We start from the raw sequence: 17,756 nt of genomic DNA, 5'->3' as shown, positions 1-17,756 counted from the left end.
ATTTTGTAAAGGTTTTCTTTATACGCCGAAGCCATAGTCAATTTATAGTTCCTGTCCCACAGTTTTTGCCATTTCTCTAACTCTATATTATAACCAAAAAAATTTTGCCCATACAATCATTGTTTCTTCATCAAAGATGCATTTATACTTGATCACTGTTGCGGGACTATTATATGTTATTGTCATTGTTCAGTCACTAAGTTGTGTCTGACTCTTCACAACCGTATGGTCCCGAGCACACCAGTCTCCCCTGTCCTTCACTGTGTCCCGGAGGGGCCTATTTCCTAGGCTTCAATCACTTCCTGCATGTATGTATACGTTCAATCTTGCAGCTACTAATCTTGCAGCTACTAAGATTGTTAGACGAACAGGCAGCCAGGGAAGTGATTGAAGCCTGGGAAAAAGGCCCCTCGCGTCAGTCAACAGGAGCAACAGCAATAGCACTTAGACTTATATACCGCTTCATAGTGCTTTATAGTCCTCTACGCAGTTTACAGAGTCAGTATATTTCCCCCAACAATCTGGGTCCTCATTTTACCAACCTTGGAAGGATGGAAGGCTGAGTCAACCTTGAGCCGGTCAGGATCAAACTGCCAAATTGCAGTCAGCCAGCAGAAGTAGTCTGCAGTACTGTACTCTAACCACTGCGCCACCACAGAGTGCTGATTTACCACCAGCTTATAAAATATTTAGGAGGCCAGGGCTGGGCAGCACAAGGAAACGACAGTTAATGATTTAAAAGCCAACCATCAACATACCCCAATCAACATTTAAAAAGGCACCATATAAATAACATACAAATAAAAGAGCCAAGGTGGCGCAGTGGTTAGGGTGCAGTATTGCAGCTACTTCAGCTGACTGCTAGTTCAGCAGATCAGCGGATCAAATCTCACCAGGCTCAAGGTTGACTCAGCCTTCCATCCTTCCGAGGTGGGTAAAATGAGGACCCAGATTGTTGGGGGCAATATGCTATTTAGTATACTGTCTTTGGTGTAAGCCGCCCAGAGTCCTCGGAGAGTGGGTGGCATAGAAATATGACTAATAAAAATAAAAATAAAAGCACACACTCTCCAAGAGAGGAGTTCTCTGAGGATGGGCTCTAGCACGAGATTGAAAGCTCAGAAGAGTAAATCTCCGGTCCCGGCGACCGACTCAGATTGGATCCTGCGACATTATCCTGGGACACGCACATCCTTGGTGACTTACGATCAGGATTGAGCCCAAAATTGATGTTGCTAAGTCAGCCGTCCTCAAATTTTTGGGCACCAGGGACCAGTTCCATGGAGAGAGATTTTTTCCCACGGACCAGAGGGGGCGTGGTTTTGCATGCCACCTGCATCCCGCAGATGGGGGTTCGCTTGTTTACCCGACCTGGTTTCCGGCATGCTGAGGCGTAGTGCTGGCCCACTTAGAATAGAATAACTTTATTGTCATTTGGAATGTACACTAATTGGCGTACATTCAAATGAAATTTCATTGCATACAGCTCCCAGAGGGTCTCCATCTCCAATATACACAACATAAACATGACTAAATAAATAAAGACAAAATTAGGCATATAACTACATATATTATATGACAAGGAGAAAAACTCCTATAAATTGTCTCAACTTCTACCCTCAAAACGACGTTATAGGGCACTGCACACCAGAACAACTAGACACAAGGACAGGTTTTTCCCTGCATGCCATCACTCTGCTAAACTTCTAATTCCCACAACGCTGTCAAACTATTTACTGACTATTTATTATAAACTATTTACTATTATTCTTCTCATCCTTCCTATTACCTGTCTCCTCCTTCTTCTGACTATAACCTTCTTGCTTGTATCTTTGTATTGTTTTATTTAGTTTCCTAGTATGATTTTGATTGCTTATTTAGTATCCTATGACTATCACTTAAGTGTTGTATCTTATGATTCTCGATGAATGTATTTTTTATGTACGACAAATTCCTTGTGTGTCCAATCACACTTGGCCAATAAAGAATTCTAAAAACACAGTCTAGTTTGGATGTATACATGTACATGGCGAGAAAAACGAATCTTGCAAGTTTGCAAGATGGGTGGCCTAAGGCTGGGGAATTCTGGGAGTTGAAGTCCACCAGGCTTAAAGTTGCCAAGGTTGGAGACCCCTGGCCTAAGGAACAAAGCTGTTCCAGAATTAGATAGTTCTGCTATAAATACTTTGAAACCTCATCCTAGAGGGGAACAATAGGAACAGACCGTGAAGTGGGTGTATGGGGTCTCATGGACCGGGGGTTGGGAACACCCCTGTGCTAAGTGAAACATTTGTTAAGTAAGTTTTGCCCTATTTTATGACCTTTCTTGCTACAGTTGTTAAATTAGTAATCCAGCTGTTGAGTGAAAGTGGCTCGCCCCAAATGTCAGAAGGTCACAGAAGCGGATCACGTGAGTCCAGGATATTGCAATTGTCATAAATATGAACCAGTTGCTAAGCATCCGGATTCTGATCACGTGACCCAAGGGATGCTGCAATGGTTTTAAGTGTGAAAAGCAGTCAGAAGTCACTTTTTTCGGTGCCATTGTAACTTTGAATAGTCACTAAACGAACCATCGTAAGGCGAGGACCACCCATATATTTCAACATAGTATCAACAGTAGAGACCTTCAAATTTCTAGGTTCTACCATATCGCAAGATCTAAAATGGACACTTAACATCAAAAACGTCATCAAAAAAGCACAACAAAGAATGTTCTCTCTGTGCCGACTCAGAAAGCTCAAACTGCCCAAGGAGCTGCTGATACGGTTCTACAGAGGAATTATTGAGTCTGTCATCTGCACCTCCTTAACTGTCTGGTTTGGCTCTGCAACCCAACAAGACACACAGACTTCCGAGGATAATTAGAACTGCAGAAAAAACAATGGCTACCAACCTGCCTTCCATGGAGGACCTGTATACTGCATGAGTCAAAAAGAGGGCTGTGAAAATATCTACAGATCCCTCACATCCTGGGCATAAACTGTTTCAACTCCTATCCTCAAAACGACGCTATAGAGCACTGCACACCAAAACAACTAGACACAAGGACAGTTTTTTCCTGAATGCCATCACTCTGCTAAACAAATAATTTCCTCAAAACTGTCAAGCTATTTACTAAATCTGCACTACTATTAATCTTTTCATCGTTCCTATCACCCATCTCCTCCCACTTATGACTGTGTGACTGTAACCTTGTTGCTTGTATCTTTACGATTTATATTGACTGTTTCCCTATGACTATCATTAAGTGTTGTACCTTATGATTCTTGATGAACGTATCTTTTATGTACACTGAGAGCGTATGCACCAAGATAAATTCCTTGTGTGTCCAATCATACTTGGTCAATAAAGAATTCTATTCTATTCTATTCTATTCTGTTTGTCTTCAAATTCAAATCTTTATTGTCAGTGCACAACATATGTACAATGAGATTGGTTGAGCTTCATTCTACGTTTGTTTGCTAATTCATTCATAAAGTTTATAGGCTGCCCATCTTACTGCAAGGTAACTCTCATTAAATCATACATAACGTGAGCTTTTAAGTTGTTCTATTTGATGCGAAGGCTGTGATAAATTTATATGACTCTCAACAGATGTTTTGCAGCTAAGTCTGAATGCAAGTTTTGCTTTGGATTGATCTCAGTTCAACTTTGTTTCTACACCTCATTACTTTTATGAAAATTAATGTCCATTTCAAGTCACCCGTGTACTATCCCGGCCAATTATCTGCATGATATATGTGGGGAAAGTTTTTTTTTTTCCCCTTCCTGCTTTATTTTTATTACTCTGGATAATAAGAGTAGAAGGTTGGTAGATTTCTGGATGCCAGACCTGGAAGCCACCTTTTATAATTGGGGGGTTTATTTAATACAGGATGAGCATTTATGTAAGATTACCATCAAGACAAGTGAATTATATGATTTGGAATACACAACTTCCTTTAGAGAAAGGAATTCTCTTTTCTTCTTGTGGAAATGTGTCAACTCTCCTTCCTCTCGGGAAACAATACTCACAATGGAGGAGATTATAGGAATGAATTTAATGAATATATTACAGGTAGTCCTTGACTTCGGGCCACAGCTGAATCCAAAATTTCTGTGGCTAAACGAGATAGTTAAGTGAGTTTTGCCCCGTTTTACGACCTTTCTTGCCACAGTTGTTAAATGAATCTTGGCAGCCGTGAAGTTAATAACATGGTTTTTAAGTGAATCCGGATTCCCCATTGACTCTGCTTGTCAGAAAGTCACAAAAGGAGATTGCATGACACCCCCCCCGCTCCCCAGGGACACTGCAGCCGTCATGAATACATGCCAGTTGCCAAGCATCCGAATTTCGATCACGTGACCGTGGGGGGGGGGTGCTGCAACGGTCGTAAGTGTGAAAAGTGGTCACTTTTTTCAGTGCCGTTGAAACTTCTGTCCCTAAATGAATGGTTGTAAGTTGAGGACTGCCTGCAACGTTACTGCAGATTGCTAGATTTAACCCTTAAGTACCTACAGGCGGCTGCCATCTCCTTCTGCCTGGTTTCAGGAATTAGGCAGACAAGTATTAAGGCCATCTCTCTAATACATTGATTACATCGTGTTGACTTTCTCCTTTTCTGCAGACCATTCCCAGTTCATTTGGAAAACCCACATGTTATTGATAAACATCAAATTTGTGTAGGAGTCATCCCCAAAGGGCCGGATGGAGGTTTGCTGTCCTCCACTTACGAAAAAAGGTAATGAATTATTTCCTGTTTGCTATCCCCCAGCTTTATTATTATTATTATTATTATTATTATTATTATTAATATTATTATGTTCACTTAAGCATTCAATGGTAAATATGCACTGATATAAGTGCTTCACACATCATAATGTTTTAAATTATTTTTAAAATCTCTTTAAATACTATCAAGAGCCTTGATAGTACAGGGGTTTAGTGCACCCTGTTATTAACACAGCTGCCTGCAATTTCTGCTGGTTCGAATCTCTCCAAGGCTCAAGGTTGACTCAGCCTTCCATCCTTTCTAAGGTAGGTGAAATGAGGACCCAGTTTGTGGGGGCAATAAGCTGACTTTGTATAAATATACAAAAGGATGAAGGCTATTGCTTAACGCATTGTAAGCCGCCCTGAGTCTCCGGAGAAGGGCGGCATATAAATCAAATTAAAAAAAAAAAAAAAAAATTAAATCTCTTTAGATAAATTTGGATATTTTTAATCTTTGAGCCTAAATTACTTAATCTGTTTCTTAATAGTTTTTAACTTCTATATGTATTTGTATTTATTATGGCTGTTCACCGCCCTGAGTCCTTCGGGAGTAGGGCAGTATACAAATATGAAAAATAAATAAATAAATAAATAAATAATATCCAGGCGACACATTGGAACCAATAGAAGGGAATATTTTAAGCTCAGGGTTGAACTGAAGGGCCTTGGTAGTACAGTGGACTAATGCACTGTTATTAACATCAGCTGCTTGCAATTACTGCAAGTTCGAATCTCGCCAGGCTCAAGGTTGACTCAGCCTTCCATCCTTTCTAAGGTAGGTAAATTGAGGACCCAGATTGTCGGGGCAATAAGATGAGTTTGTATAAATATACAAAAGTATGAAGGCTATTACTTAACGCATTGTAAGCCGCCCTGAGTCTCCGGAGAAGGGCGGCATATAAATTAAAGCAAAAAAAAACAAACAAACTGTGGGCTCCTTGGTGCTCTCTGAGCTTGGTGGTTTTCTTGCAGACATTTCCATGACCCAACTCGGGAACATCATCAGTGCTAAAAGGGGGTGGGGTTTGTGGGATGAGGAGGAGGATTGTGGGATCCGTGGTATTATTCTCTGAGCTTGGTTATTTTTTTGCAGACGTTTTATGACCTAACTAGGTAACATCATCAGCGCTAGAAGGCAGTGGGGTTTTGCTCTGTGTTTATACATCATTGGTTTGCCCTTGTCAGTGTTGGTGGGCGTATTCTTGGTGATTCCTTGAATAGCCCGTTGTTGACTGTTTGATTGCTTGTCTGAGTTGGTGTTTCTCTGATTGGCCTGTTCTTTAAGTTTGACTGTCGGTTTAGTGTTAATATTGCCGTTAATCTCTGCTTATCTGGCTAAAGTGTGATCTATGAGGACTCTGCTGATATTCTTAGGATTTCATAGAGATGAAGAGAGGAATGTCTGTGGAGATTCTCCGTCATTCAAGTCATGGTTGTCCCCAAGGTGCTTCTCTTTCAAGAGGCAACTGAACTTTCTGGTTTTTCTTTGAAGATGTTTCGCTTCCCATCCAAGAAGCTTCTTCAACTTTGACTGAGCTGAAGTCCGAGCTGAAGTCCGCTTCTTGGATGAGAAGCGAAACATCTTCAAAGAAAAAAAAAAGGAAGTCCAGTTGCCTCTTGGAAAAAGCACCTTTGGGATTAAGAGTGGGAAGAAGGAGTAGACACGCTACCACCCACCCTCCCTTGTAAAATTTCAATCCCAATGGCAAACAAAATAGTGGTAGACTTTGCATCAAAGCCCTGTTGGGGCCTTCAGCCTATTTCATCTGGATAAACAGGAACCAATTCTGGTAGTGAGTTTTTCCTGTTTGTTTAAGCCCTGCAAAGTTTCCAACCTTTCCCCCCTTTCAAATTTATTACTGATATCTCAGGATGTCCCAGTTCCAACTGTGAGAGCCTTACATCATTTTCTCTATGAGATTCTCTCCTCCAATAGAAGAGAATATTTGTAGCTCAGTATCCTAATTACGTTACCTAGTTGGCTCATGAATTATCTGCAAGAAAACCACTAAGCTCAGAGAGCACCAAGGACCCCACAGGCCTCCTCCTCCTCCTCCCTTCTAGCACTGATGATGTTACCTAGTTGGGTCATGAAACATCTGCAAGAAAACCACTAAGCTCAGAGAGCACCAAGGACCCCACAGGCCTCCTCCTCCTCCTCCCTTCTAGCACTGATGATGTTACCTAGTTGGGTCATGAAACATCTGCAAGAAAACCAGTAAGCTCAGAGAGCACCAAGGACCCCACAGGCCTCCTCCTCCTCCTCCCTTCTAGCACTGATGATGTTACCTAGTTGGGTCATGAAACATCTGCAAGAAAACCACTAAGCTCAGAGAGCACCAAGGACCCCACAGGCCTCCTCCTCCTCCTCCCTTCTAGCACTGATGATGTTACCTAGTTGGGTCATGAAACATCTGCAAGAAAACCAGTAAGCTCAGAGAGTACCAAGGACCCCACAGCGCTCTTCCTTCACCACCACAACTCCACACACCCTGCTCCCGTCTAGCACTGATGATGTTACCTAATTGGGTCATGAAACATCTGCAAGAAAACCACTAAGCTCAGAGAGTACCAAGGACCCCACAGTTCTCCTCTTTCTCCTCCTCTTCTTCCTTCTTCTCCTCCACTCCACACACCCTGCTCCTTTCTAGCATTGATGACGTTACCTAGTTGGGTCATGAAACATCTGCAAGACAACCAGCAAGCTCAGAGAGCACCAAGGACCCTGCATTTCCCCCTCCCTTTAACCAATGTGCTTTCTGTTCTAATTGCAAAATATGTGCTTATTCAGTGACATATTGTTTCTAATTCTAAAAAAACCCAACCCATTAGATAAGCTGCCCAAAGATCACAGATAAACCTTAGGGGGATTGCTAAATTGAAAAGTCACTATTGCAAATTTGTCATTGTTCTTGAATAATACCACGAACATTCTCTATTTGTCATATCTCTATTTATTATTCTAGCATGGTGTTCCTCTTTACTCAGAAAATAGACAATGGATGATTTCCTATGTGTGGAGATAAACTATTACAGGAATCTGAACAGTTTCAGGGAAATTTGTCCCAGAGAGAATCTTACGAGGAAAGATTCCTGATGAAGCATTAGGAGGGAAAGCGATGCCTGTGAAATTGTGATTGCACATATCTCAGGGTTCTGCTGAGGGGCGAATCCTGCTCTACCCTTCACTTCATTTTGCTCACTGTCATGTTTCATGGCCTTTTGATCATCGGTCGGCCAACAAACACCACTGAGGCCACTGCTCTGCCAGCTAAATTATTTAAGAGTCTGCTTTAAGGTGTTGGTGATCACCTTCAAAGCCCTTCATGAGTCCAGGTTACTTGAGGGACTGTCTCGCCCCACTGGGACTGGCCTGTACCATTTGTGCTGGCCTAGGAGGCATGCTGCGGGTCCCCATTATTCCAGCTGGGGTGGGGAGGTCCAGGAGAAAGGCCTTCTCTGCTGTTGCTCCTACCCTTTGGAGCATCTTTTTTTTTTTTTGCTTTAATTTATATGCCGCCCTTCTCCGGAGACTCAGGGCGGCTTACAATGCATTAAGCAATAGCCTTCATACCTTTTGTATATTTATACAAAGTCAGCTTATTGCCCCCACAATCCGGGTCCTCATTTCACCTACCTTTGAAAGGATGGAAGGCTGAGTCAACCTTGAGCCTGGGGAGATTTGAACTTGCAGTAATTGCAAGCAGCTGATGTTAATCTGTTAATAACAGTTAATAACCATCCCTCTGTACTACATCTCACCATCCCTCACCCCACTCCATGTGAGGTTGACCCCAACCCTCCTCTTTTCATAAGGACCTAAAGCAGGGGTGAAATGTTCCCGGTTCAGACCGGATCACCCGATCCGGTAGCGATGGAGGTGGGTGGTTCAGAGAACCGGAAGCAAAAATCCCTGCCCCCTCCCCCCCATTGCCCAGCTGAGCCGCGCAATCATCAGAGGCTTTTCTTTTAATTTTTAAAAGCATTTTTTTCTACAATCTCTTTGGCCGAAAAAATGCTTTTAAAAGTAAAAAAAAAAAAAAAAAAAAGCCTCTGATGATCGTGTGGCTTAGCTGGGATCATCAGAGGCTTTTAAAAGCATTTTTTCTTCCGAAGAGGTTATAGAAAAAATGTTTTTAAAAAGGAAAAAAAGCCTCTGCCGATCAGGCAAGTCAGCTGGGATCATCAGAGGCTTTAAAAGCATTTTTTTTACAACCTCTTCTTCTTTCAGATTGTAGAAAAAATGGTTTTAAAAGTAAAAAAAAAAAAAAAGTTGGCCATGCCCACTCATTCATATTACCCCCACCACCACCACCAAGCCACGCCCACAGAACCAGTATTAACAAATTTTACATTTCACCACTGGCCTAAAGACCTGTTTCTGCCAGTTGGGTTAGGACCCCAGTGGGGGGATCAGCACAATGGAAGTGATTAATAACACATCCTCCACCCAAAATAAGACATTATCCCCTGATAATAAGCCCAATCAGGCTTTTGAGCACATGGCAGTAAGGCCAAGCGCTTATTTCAGGGTTCAAAAAAATATAAGACAGGGTCTTATTTTCGGGGAAACATGTACACATATTCATACATACATACATACATACATACGGTCCTCGACTTAAAACAGTTCATTTACTGACCATTCAAAGTTACAACAGCACTGAAAAAACGCGACCTATGAGCGTTTTTCACACTTGGGACCGCTGCAGCTTCCTCGTGGTCACATCATCATATTTGTGACCGTTGCAGTGTCCCGGGGTCACATGATCAGGTTTTGCGACCTTCTGACAAGCAAGAGTCAATGGGGAAGCCTGATTCACTTAACAACTGTCTTATTAACTTACCACCTGTGATAATTCCCTTAACAAGTGTGAGAAGAAAGGTCATAAAACGGGGCAAGACTCACTTAACCAATACTTTGGGCTCCATTGTGGTCATAAGTCGAGGACGACCTGTACCTGATAGGAATTTTAGAGTAGAGTAACAGGTGGAAAGATTGCAGTCAGCTAGCTAGTCTGCGCCGAAGCCCACAAACAGGTTGTTTCATTGCTGAAGAACAATTCCATACAGCTTGGAAAGGCGTGGAAAGCAATTTCAGCACCACGAACTGAGCATGGAAAAATGATTCATTTATTTTTCCTGAAAATTATTGTGACCATCGAGCAGCATGACCTTCTTCCTAACACCTAGAACCTGCACGCTGATGGGATTCCTTCTCTCTTCGTTTACAGATTTACGGAAGAATGTCTGTCCTCCATTGGGAAAACCGTAGGTAAAGCAGAAAGAATCTGGGTGCAAGTCAGGACTGAATGCTCCAGTGCAGTTGATAGGGTACATAGAAGAATAAGAGAGGGTTGAAGGAGGAGATAAGCCAGAACCCTGACGTTGCTCTCACCATGTCTGCCATTGGTGATTCTTGAAAAGCTGGTGGGCTCTAAAATCTGTTTCTGGAACCTCTCTTGGAAAGCAGCTGTCAGTCCAGAGTACTCAAGGGGATATTACAATTTTACGTTATACTATATGATGCAGGTGTGTGTGTTTGTGTTTGTGTCTTCATCCCATTACATTGGCCTATCTCCACCCAGTCAGGCAGGGAAGGGATAGCAATATAGACTTATATACTGCTTTCTAGTGCTTCACAGCCTTCTGCAGTAGGTAGAGTTAGCCTGCAATACTGCATTCAGATAGATAGAGAGAGAGAGAGAGAGAGAGAGAGAGAGAAAGAGAGAGAGATTTGAGCTGGTCAGGATCGAACTGCTGGCAGATGAACATTGAGTTAGCCTGCAATACTGCATTCTAACCACTTGCCCACCAGGGCTCTTGTTGCAAATCCCATCAGAACTCTTTTAAGGATCTAGGAAGAGAGCCTTCCCTGCTGTTGCCCATTGCCCTGTGGAATATCCTCCCACAGGTGAGGCAGGCCCCCATTCAGAATCCTTGCTTAATTCTAAAGCTTTAATTTTTACATATACTGGTTTTATATTTTAATCTTTTATCGCACACTGCCCAGAGTGTCTCTCTTGAGAGAGTTGGACGGTTCAAAAATGTGAAAAATAATTTGTGCACGCACGCGTGTATACAGTATGTATATATATGTATTTGTGTGTACACTGGGGGGGGGGTTGTATGAGATCACATGCACACAACCATCCCCAAGTTATCCTTTTTGAGGTCAAGACCTAAATCAGTCAAGTACCTGAGCATCTCTTCAGATTTCAGGCTGGACGCATTTTTTGTGTCTTATCCTCAGAGTCTCATTGTCAGCGGTGCAGAAATAGCCAGTTTCTTAATGTTTGAAGGGAATCACTTCTCAGATTCAGTGGGAATCATAGAGTTGGAAGGGACCTTAGGATGTCCAGAGATCCCCTACAGCAGGGGATGTGAAACTCAAGGCCCGAGGGCCGGATCCGGCCCGTGGGGGAGCTCTGGAAATAGCAAAGAACCGGCCCACGTTACCTCTGCCAGCGAAAACATGGCCTTCCTGAGCTCCTTTTTTGCTGGCAGAGGGTTGCAGGACGCCATCCCAGCCGAAAACGGAGCTCGGGAGCCTGTTTTCCCTGGCATAGTGCCCGGACCACAGGCGCCCCCAACAGGAGTGATGTCAAGATGGCCACGCCCACCTGCCCCCCCCCCCCGAGGTCAAACACAACCTTGATGCGGCCCTCAATGAAATTGAATTTGATATCCCTGTCCTACAGTATCAATGACCATCCAAGCTCAACCCAACATATGGCAGCCTCTTCTGTTCGTTGAGAGCTTTTACAGTCAGAGAGCATTTCCGATGTATTTATTCTTGTACCCCAACATTTTAGCGATAGGAAGATGGCTGAGAGACTGAGACTTTGCTTTGCTGAGAATAGGGCTGTAGCAAAGTATACGTAGCCCTTGACGTACAACCAGTCGCCTAAGTGACCGAAGTTACAATGGTGCTGAAAAAAGTGACATACACCCAATGTTTGTACTTAAAACCATCGCAGCATCCCACCCTCATGTGATCAAAATTTAGACTCTTGGCAATCAGCATGTATTTACAACGGTTGCAACGTCCTGAGTCACATGATCATCATTTGTGACCTTCCCAGCCGGCTTCTGACAAGCAAAGTCAATGGGAGAAACCGGATTTGCTTAATGAATGCACGGTTCTCTTAATTGCAGTGATTTGTTTAATATCAGCAGCCAAAAAATATCATAAAGTGGGGTGTGATTCACTTAACAGCTGCCTTGCTTAACAACATAAGTTCTGATCCCTATTGTGGTTGTAAGTCAAAGACTGCCTGTAGATCAGAAGAGAAATGTCCAAAGGTGTTTTAAAAAGCAAATGTTATCTCAGTACTGAAGTCAGATAAAGTTGGTTTAACTCACTGTGTTTTATTGCAGTTAATCTTGTCCGAATAATACCAAATGGACTCCTGGTGTTTTTTCCTTCATATCCGGTCATGGATAAAAGCCTGGAATATTGGAGAGTAGGTTTCCGCTTTGGGGAACAGACTAGACCTTAGATTGGGGGGTTTCCAAATTTGGCCATTTTAAGACTTGTGGATTTCAACTTCAGCAGCCTGCTGGGAAATTCTGGGAGTTGAAGTCATAAACGACTTAGATGAGCAAATAGAAGGGGTTCTCATTAAATTTGCAGAGGACACGAAGCTGTGGCAGGAATAAACAACACCCCAGATGATAGGCTCAGGATCCCGATGGATCTTGACAGACTTGTTCACCAGGCCCTATCCAACAAAATGAAGCTCAGTGTAGAGATAAGTAAGGTTTTGCATTTAGGCAAGAAAAACATAAGTGTAAAAGACAGACTAGAAATAAAAATAAGAAAATAGTAACAGAACATCTGCCTGACCTTGATGAATATAAATTACCGGGACCTGACCGATTACATCCCAGAATTCTGAAGGAGCTGGCAGATGTCATCTCAGAACCATTGTATCATATCTTTAAAAAATCTTGAAGCACCAGGGAATTATCAGAGGATTGGAAAAGTGCTGATGTGGTTCCCATCTTCAAAAAAAGGGGGGGGGAAATAGACCCAGGAAATTACAGACCAATCAGTGTAACGTCAATTCTTGGAAGATACTGGAAAAAATAAAAAAACCCCAGATCTGTGAACATCTAAAAACAAATAAAGTTATGATTAGCAGCCAGCACGAGTTTGTTAAAAACAGATCATGTCAAACCAATTTTATTTCATTTGTTGACAAAGTGAGTAAATTAGTAGACCAGCGAAATGCTGTGGATATAGTATAGTTAGACTTCAGCAAGGCATTCGACAAAGTAGACCACAACCTACTTCTTGGTAAGCTAGAAAAATGTGGGATGGACAGCATCACCACCCAGATGGATTTGTAACTGACAAATTGTATTCAACGAGTAGTCCTTAACGGTACTACATCTACATGGAGGGAAGTAAACAGTGGGGTGCCATAAGGTTCTGTCTTAGGCCCAGTATTCTTCAATATCTTCATAAATGACTTAGATGAGGGAATAGAAGGGGAATTCATCAAATTTGCAGATGACATTAAGCTGATGACATTAAACACCCCAGAAGACAAGCTCAAAATCCAAAAGGATTTTGACAGACTTGAACAATGGGCCCTATCCAACAAAATGAAATTTAATGTGGAGAAAAGCAAGGTTTTACACCTGGGCATGAAAAACCAGAGGTACAAGTACAGATTGGATGAAACCTGGCTCAGAAACAGTAATTGTGAGAGGGACCTTGGAGTTCTAGTGGATGATCACTTAAACATAAGCCAGCCGTCTGCTGCAGCAGCCAAAAAAGCTAATGCAATCCTAGGTTGCGTTAACAGAGGGATAGGATCAAGATCACGTGAAGTATTAGTACCGCTTTTAAAAGCCTTAGTAAGACCACACCAGTTTGGGTCACCATATTATAAAAAATATGTTGAGACATTGTAAAGAGTGTACAGAACAGCAACTAAGATGATTAGGGGGCTGGAGGCTAAAATATAAGAATTAATTGAAGGAATTGGGTATGTTCAGTCTAGTGAAGGACTAGGGGTGACATGATAGCAGTTTTCCAATATTTGAGGGACTGACACAAAGAAGATAGAGTCATCCTATTTTCAAAAGTACCAAAATGCAAGACAAGAAGCAAGGGTGGAAACTAATCAAGGAGGAAGCAACTTAGAACTAAGGAGAAACTTCCTAACAATCAACCAGTGGAAGAATTTTCCCCCAGAAGTTGTGGATGCCCCATCACTGGAGGCTTTTAAGAAGAGGCTGGACAGCCGCTTGTCTGAAATGTATAGGGTCTTCATCTTGAACAGGGGTTGGACTAGAAGACATCTGAAGTCCCTTCCAACTCTTGTTATTCACTGTTCCTTGAAGAACTCCCAGAATTCCCTATCCAGCCATGCTGGCTGAGAAATCTGGGAGTTGAAGTCCACAAGTCTTAAAGTGGCCAGGTTTGGAGACTCCTCCCAGTGGTGAAATCCAAATTTTTTTACTACCGGTTCTGTGGGCATGGCTTGGTGGGCATGGCAGGGGAAGGATACTGCAAAATCCCCATTCCCACCCCATTTTGGGGCCAGCTAGAGGTGGTATTTGCCAGTTCTCCGAACTACTCAAAATTTCCGCTACCGGTTCTCCAGAACTTGCTGGATTTCACCCCGACTCCTCCCTTAGATGATGGAGGAGTTCTCCCTATTTTTTTATTTTATTTTAATTTAATCTCTTCTGTCTCTGCTCTGCTAGGCCCATGACTTTGCAAAAAAAATAGAAGCACTGAAGCCAATATTTGTAGAACCGAGGCACAAAGGAGCATTCACAGAGGTCAGTGAGACTTCATCACAATGTTTTCACAATAAATTACTTTTCTTTCAGAAACCTTATGCAGTCAGTTCCCTTATTAATTGATAGTCTTGGCTTAGCGATATATTCAGATGCTTTCATAAATGTTACCCTCAGCTTGTTGATGGAAGAACATCTGGCCAAGAAAGATGGAGTATATTTTGGCCTGCTTGCATTTTTCCATCTTTTTTGGCCAAATGTTCTTTCATCAACAAGCTGAGAGTATGAAAGCATCTGAATATATCACTAAGCCAAGACTATCAGTATTAGGTGATGATAATTTAATGCTTTTAAGATTCCGTAAGGTTATGCCACAAGACTACTGTAAAAGAGATTCTCCCAGAACTGATCCTTAAATAGAGATTAAATGGAGATCATAAAAAAGCGTAACAAACAAGTCATCCTTGATTTTCTGATAATGCTTTTCAGTTGTACAAGGTGCTTGGGTCTTCAGAACTGAAGAAGCTTCTTGGATGAGAAGTAATAGGTTTTCAAAGAAAAGACACCAAGGAAGTCCAGTTGCCTTTTGGAAAAGCACCTTTGGAATAACCGTGACCTGGATGATTGAGAATCTCCATAGACGCAAAGCCACTGTGCTGTCCTGTTCACACTCCCACATACCTAGTGGTTTAGTGGGTTTATTAATATTCCCCAGCAATTCACTTCACCAAAAACCCAGAACTGTTCAGCCAAAAGTAGACCGATGCTAGTCCACAGAGCAATGGCCACTGAGTCCACAAGGTACTTGAAAGTTTTCCACAAAAGACAAATCCATCAGGCAAAATTAAATCCACAACACAAGAGGATTCACAAGGCAAGAAAAATCCAGAGTTCACAAGGCACAATCCAAAGTCAAGGCACAGGGTCATTCCAAAGCAAGGCAGGAATCACGACCAGAAAACATGCGTCTAGGAAATGAACACATTGTTCCCAACATCGGCTCCATTTGTGTGCTGTGTTAAATAGCCAGCTTCTGGTGCAGCCCATCAAGAAAGGTGAAGTTGCCTCCTCATGAGTAATTTGGCTGACCTCTGCTGCTCCTGCCTTTTCTCTGTCCTACCTGTTCTTGGATCAGGTGCAGAAGGCAGGATATAAAAAAGATGGAGACTTTAGAAAGAGTGCAGAGAAGAGCAATAAAGAGGATTAGGGGACTGGAGGATAAAACATACAAAGAATGGTTGCTGGATTGGGTATGTCTAGCTCACGGGAAACTCGCCGTGCCCCCTTGCTGTCACGTGATGTTTTGCGACATTTCCCCCATTCTCGGAGTTGCGGTGGGCGTGGCCTGCGTGTGACGCATCTGGCCCGCAGACTGCTAGTTTGACATCCCTGATCTTAATGAAAAGAAGGACTAGGGGTGACATGATAGCAGTGTTCCAATATCTCAGGAGTTGCCACAGAGAAAAGGATGGGGGGGGGGTCAACCTATTCTCCAAAGCACCGGAAGGTAGGACAAGAAGCAACGGATAGAAACTAATCTAAAAAAGATCCAACCTAGAACTAAGGGAGGAATTTCCTGACAGTGAGAACAACTAACCAGTGGAATGACTTGCCTTCGGAAGTGGTGAATGCGCCAACACTGGGATAACCATTTGTCTGAAGTGGTGTAGGGTTTCCTGCCTGAGGAGGGGGTTTGGACTAGAAGACCTCCAAGGTCCCTTCCAACTCTGTTATTCTATTCTATTCTCATCATCACTGACCCACTGCACTTGTGATCCAGCCAAATTACCCTCAGCTGGCTGCTTGGAACCACTGACCAACACCCCTCCTGAAGTGCCTGAGACTGGTTCATCCTCCTCTGGACTGACCTCTGGAGAGGTATCTGGGGGAGCCATCAGAGCCACAGAGCCATGTTTGTGTGTCTTTCCTGAAGGCCAGGTCGGTGGGGGCTCTGCCTTACCTCTGGGATGAGGGAGACTATTCCATAGGGCGGGGGGAACAGCAATGGTTTATTTGAAACCCACCAGTTGGACTTCTTTGGTTGACAGAGTCCGCAACGTATCTTCCCTGCCCAACCTGGGCAGAACAAAAAGGATCTCATAGGTAATTTTATTTATTTATTTAGAACAGGGATAGGAAACTGTGGCTTCTTATGACTTGTGGACTTCAATTCCCAGAATTCCTGAGCCAAACAGGAGTTTCGGGTTGAAGTCCACAAGTCAAAAAAAAAAGAGGCCCATAGTTCCCCACCTCTATTTTAGAAGGTCACGTAAAATCCTGCCTTTGGCTAACATGCTAAGTTTGAGATTGTGTTAAATCTCACTTAGCTTTTTGGGCATATGTTTTTTACATATTATACAAAAAACAGCCTGTTTGGCGGTTGGTGACTCTTTGAATTTTGCAAAGCCAGTCATGGGGTAACTAGGTTAGGCAGCCAACGTTTGGGAGCTGGTAATTAAAGGTTATTTGCTTTAGGGACTTGGTCACTGCATAATCATTTTTTTTCCCCGGAAGGACAGGATTAGTAAATGGTATTTTTACTCAGTGAGAGTGAAGTGCTTGGGAGCAGGGAAAGAATTATGTGTTCTTTCTATCTTTTGACCTTCCTGTGTGAGTAGCAGGAGGGAATTTTCCGTTTTCCTTTGTTCAGCACAACTTGTCCAGTCTGGGGAATTTCTTATAGCAGATGGAAGAGAGCAGTGCTAACAGGTGATCAATTATCATGAACGTTAGGCAACTCTTACTTTAAAGCCAGTGTTTTCCAATATTTATTATTATATATTTTTATTCTTATTCAAAACAAATTTAAAATACAAAATACAGCGCTGAAAAAAAAAATCTAAAAGGACAAAAAGAAAAAAAAACCCACAAAACCGTCAAAAGCATTAAAAAAGGTGCATCACACAAAAAGACATTATACACATACCATCCCCTCTAGTTGAATACTGATTAATATATTATTGCAGCATTAATTGCAAATAGATTCAATCGTTTTAAACAAAAATTGGAGGGCTTGTTTTGCAGGGGGTGGGAACTAAATGTGCTGTTTTCCAATCTTGATTACTTGCAAATGGAAAGGACACTGAATATATGTTCCATTCAGGATTTTGCTTTTATTATGTGCTCTACATGGGGCCGCCCTTGAAAAGTATCCAGAAGCTTCCATCGGTTCATAATGCGGTGGCTTGAACAGTTTTGTGTAAGCCTAGATTTGCACATGTGTCGCCTCTCTTGCAGGATT

General features: G+C 42.5%; 1 protein-coding gene across 1 annotated transcript in view; it reads left to right on the top strand.

Annotated features, from left to right (window-relative positions):
- RTEL1 (regulator of telomere elongation helicase 1) overlaps positions 1-17,756 on the top strand; it is a 110,440-nt gene that overhangs the window by 40,639 nt on the left and 52,045 nt on the right. The window contains exons 12-15 of the mRNA XM_070940239.1: positions 4,611-4,724; positions 9,991-10,031; positions 12,137-12,222; positions 14,480-14,557. Coding sequence (XP_070796340.1) covers positions 4,611-4,724; positions 9,991-10,031; positions 12,137-12,222; positions 14,480-14,557 — 319 coding nt within the window. The remainder of the gene's footprint in view (positions 1-4,610; positions 4,725-9,990; positions 10,032-12,136; positions 12,223-14,479; positions 14,558-17,756) is intronic.

The sequence above is a fragment of the Pituophis catenifer genome, unplaced genomic scaffold (assembly GCF_029215685.1).
Source record: "Pituophis catenifer annectens isolate HBS135680 unplaced genomic scaffold, rPitCat1.0.hap2 SCAF_3, whole genome shotgun sequence".
Lineage (NCBI taxonomy): Eukaryota > Metazoa > Chordata > Lepidosauria > Squamata > Colubridae > Pituophis > Pituophis catenifer.
This window is presented reverse-complemented; position numbering and strand designations above follow the sequence as displayed.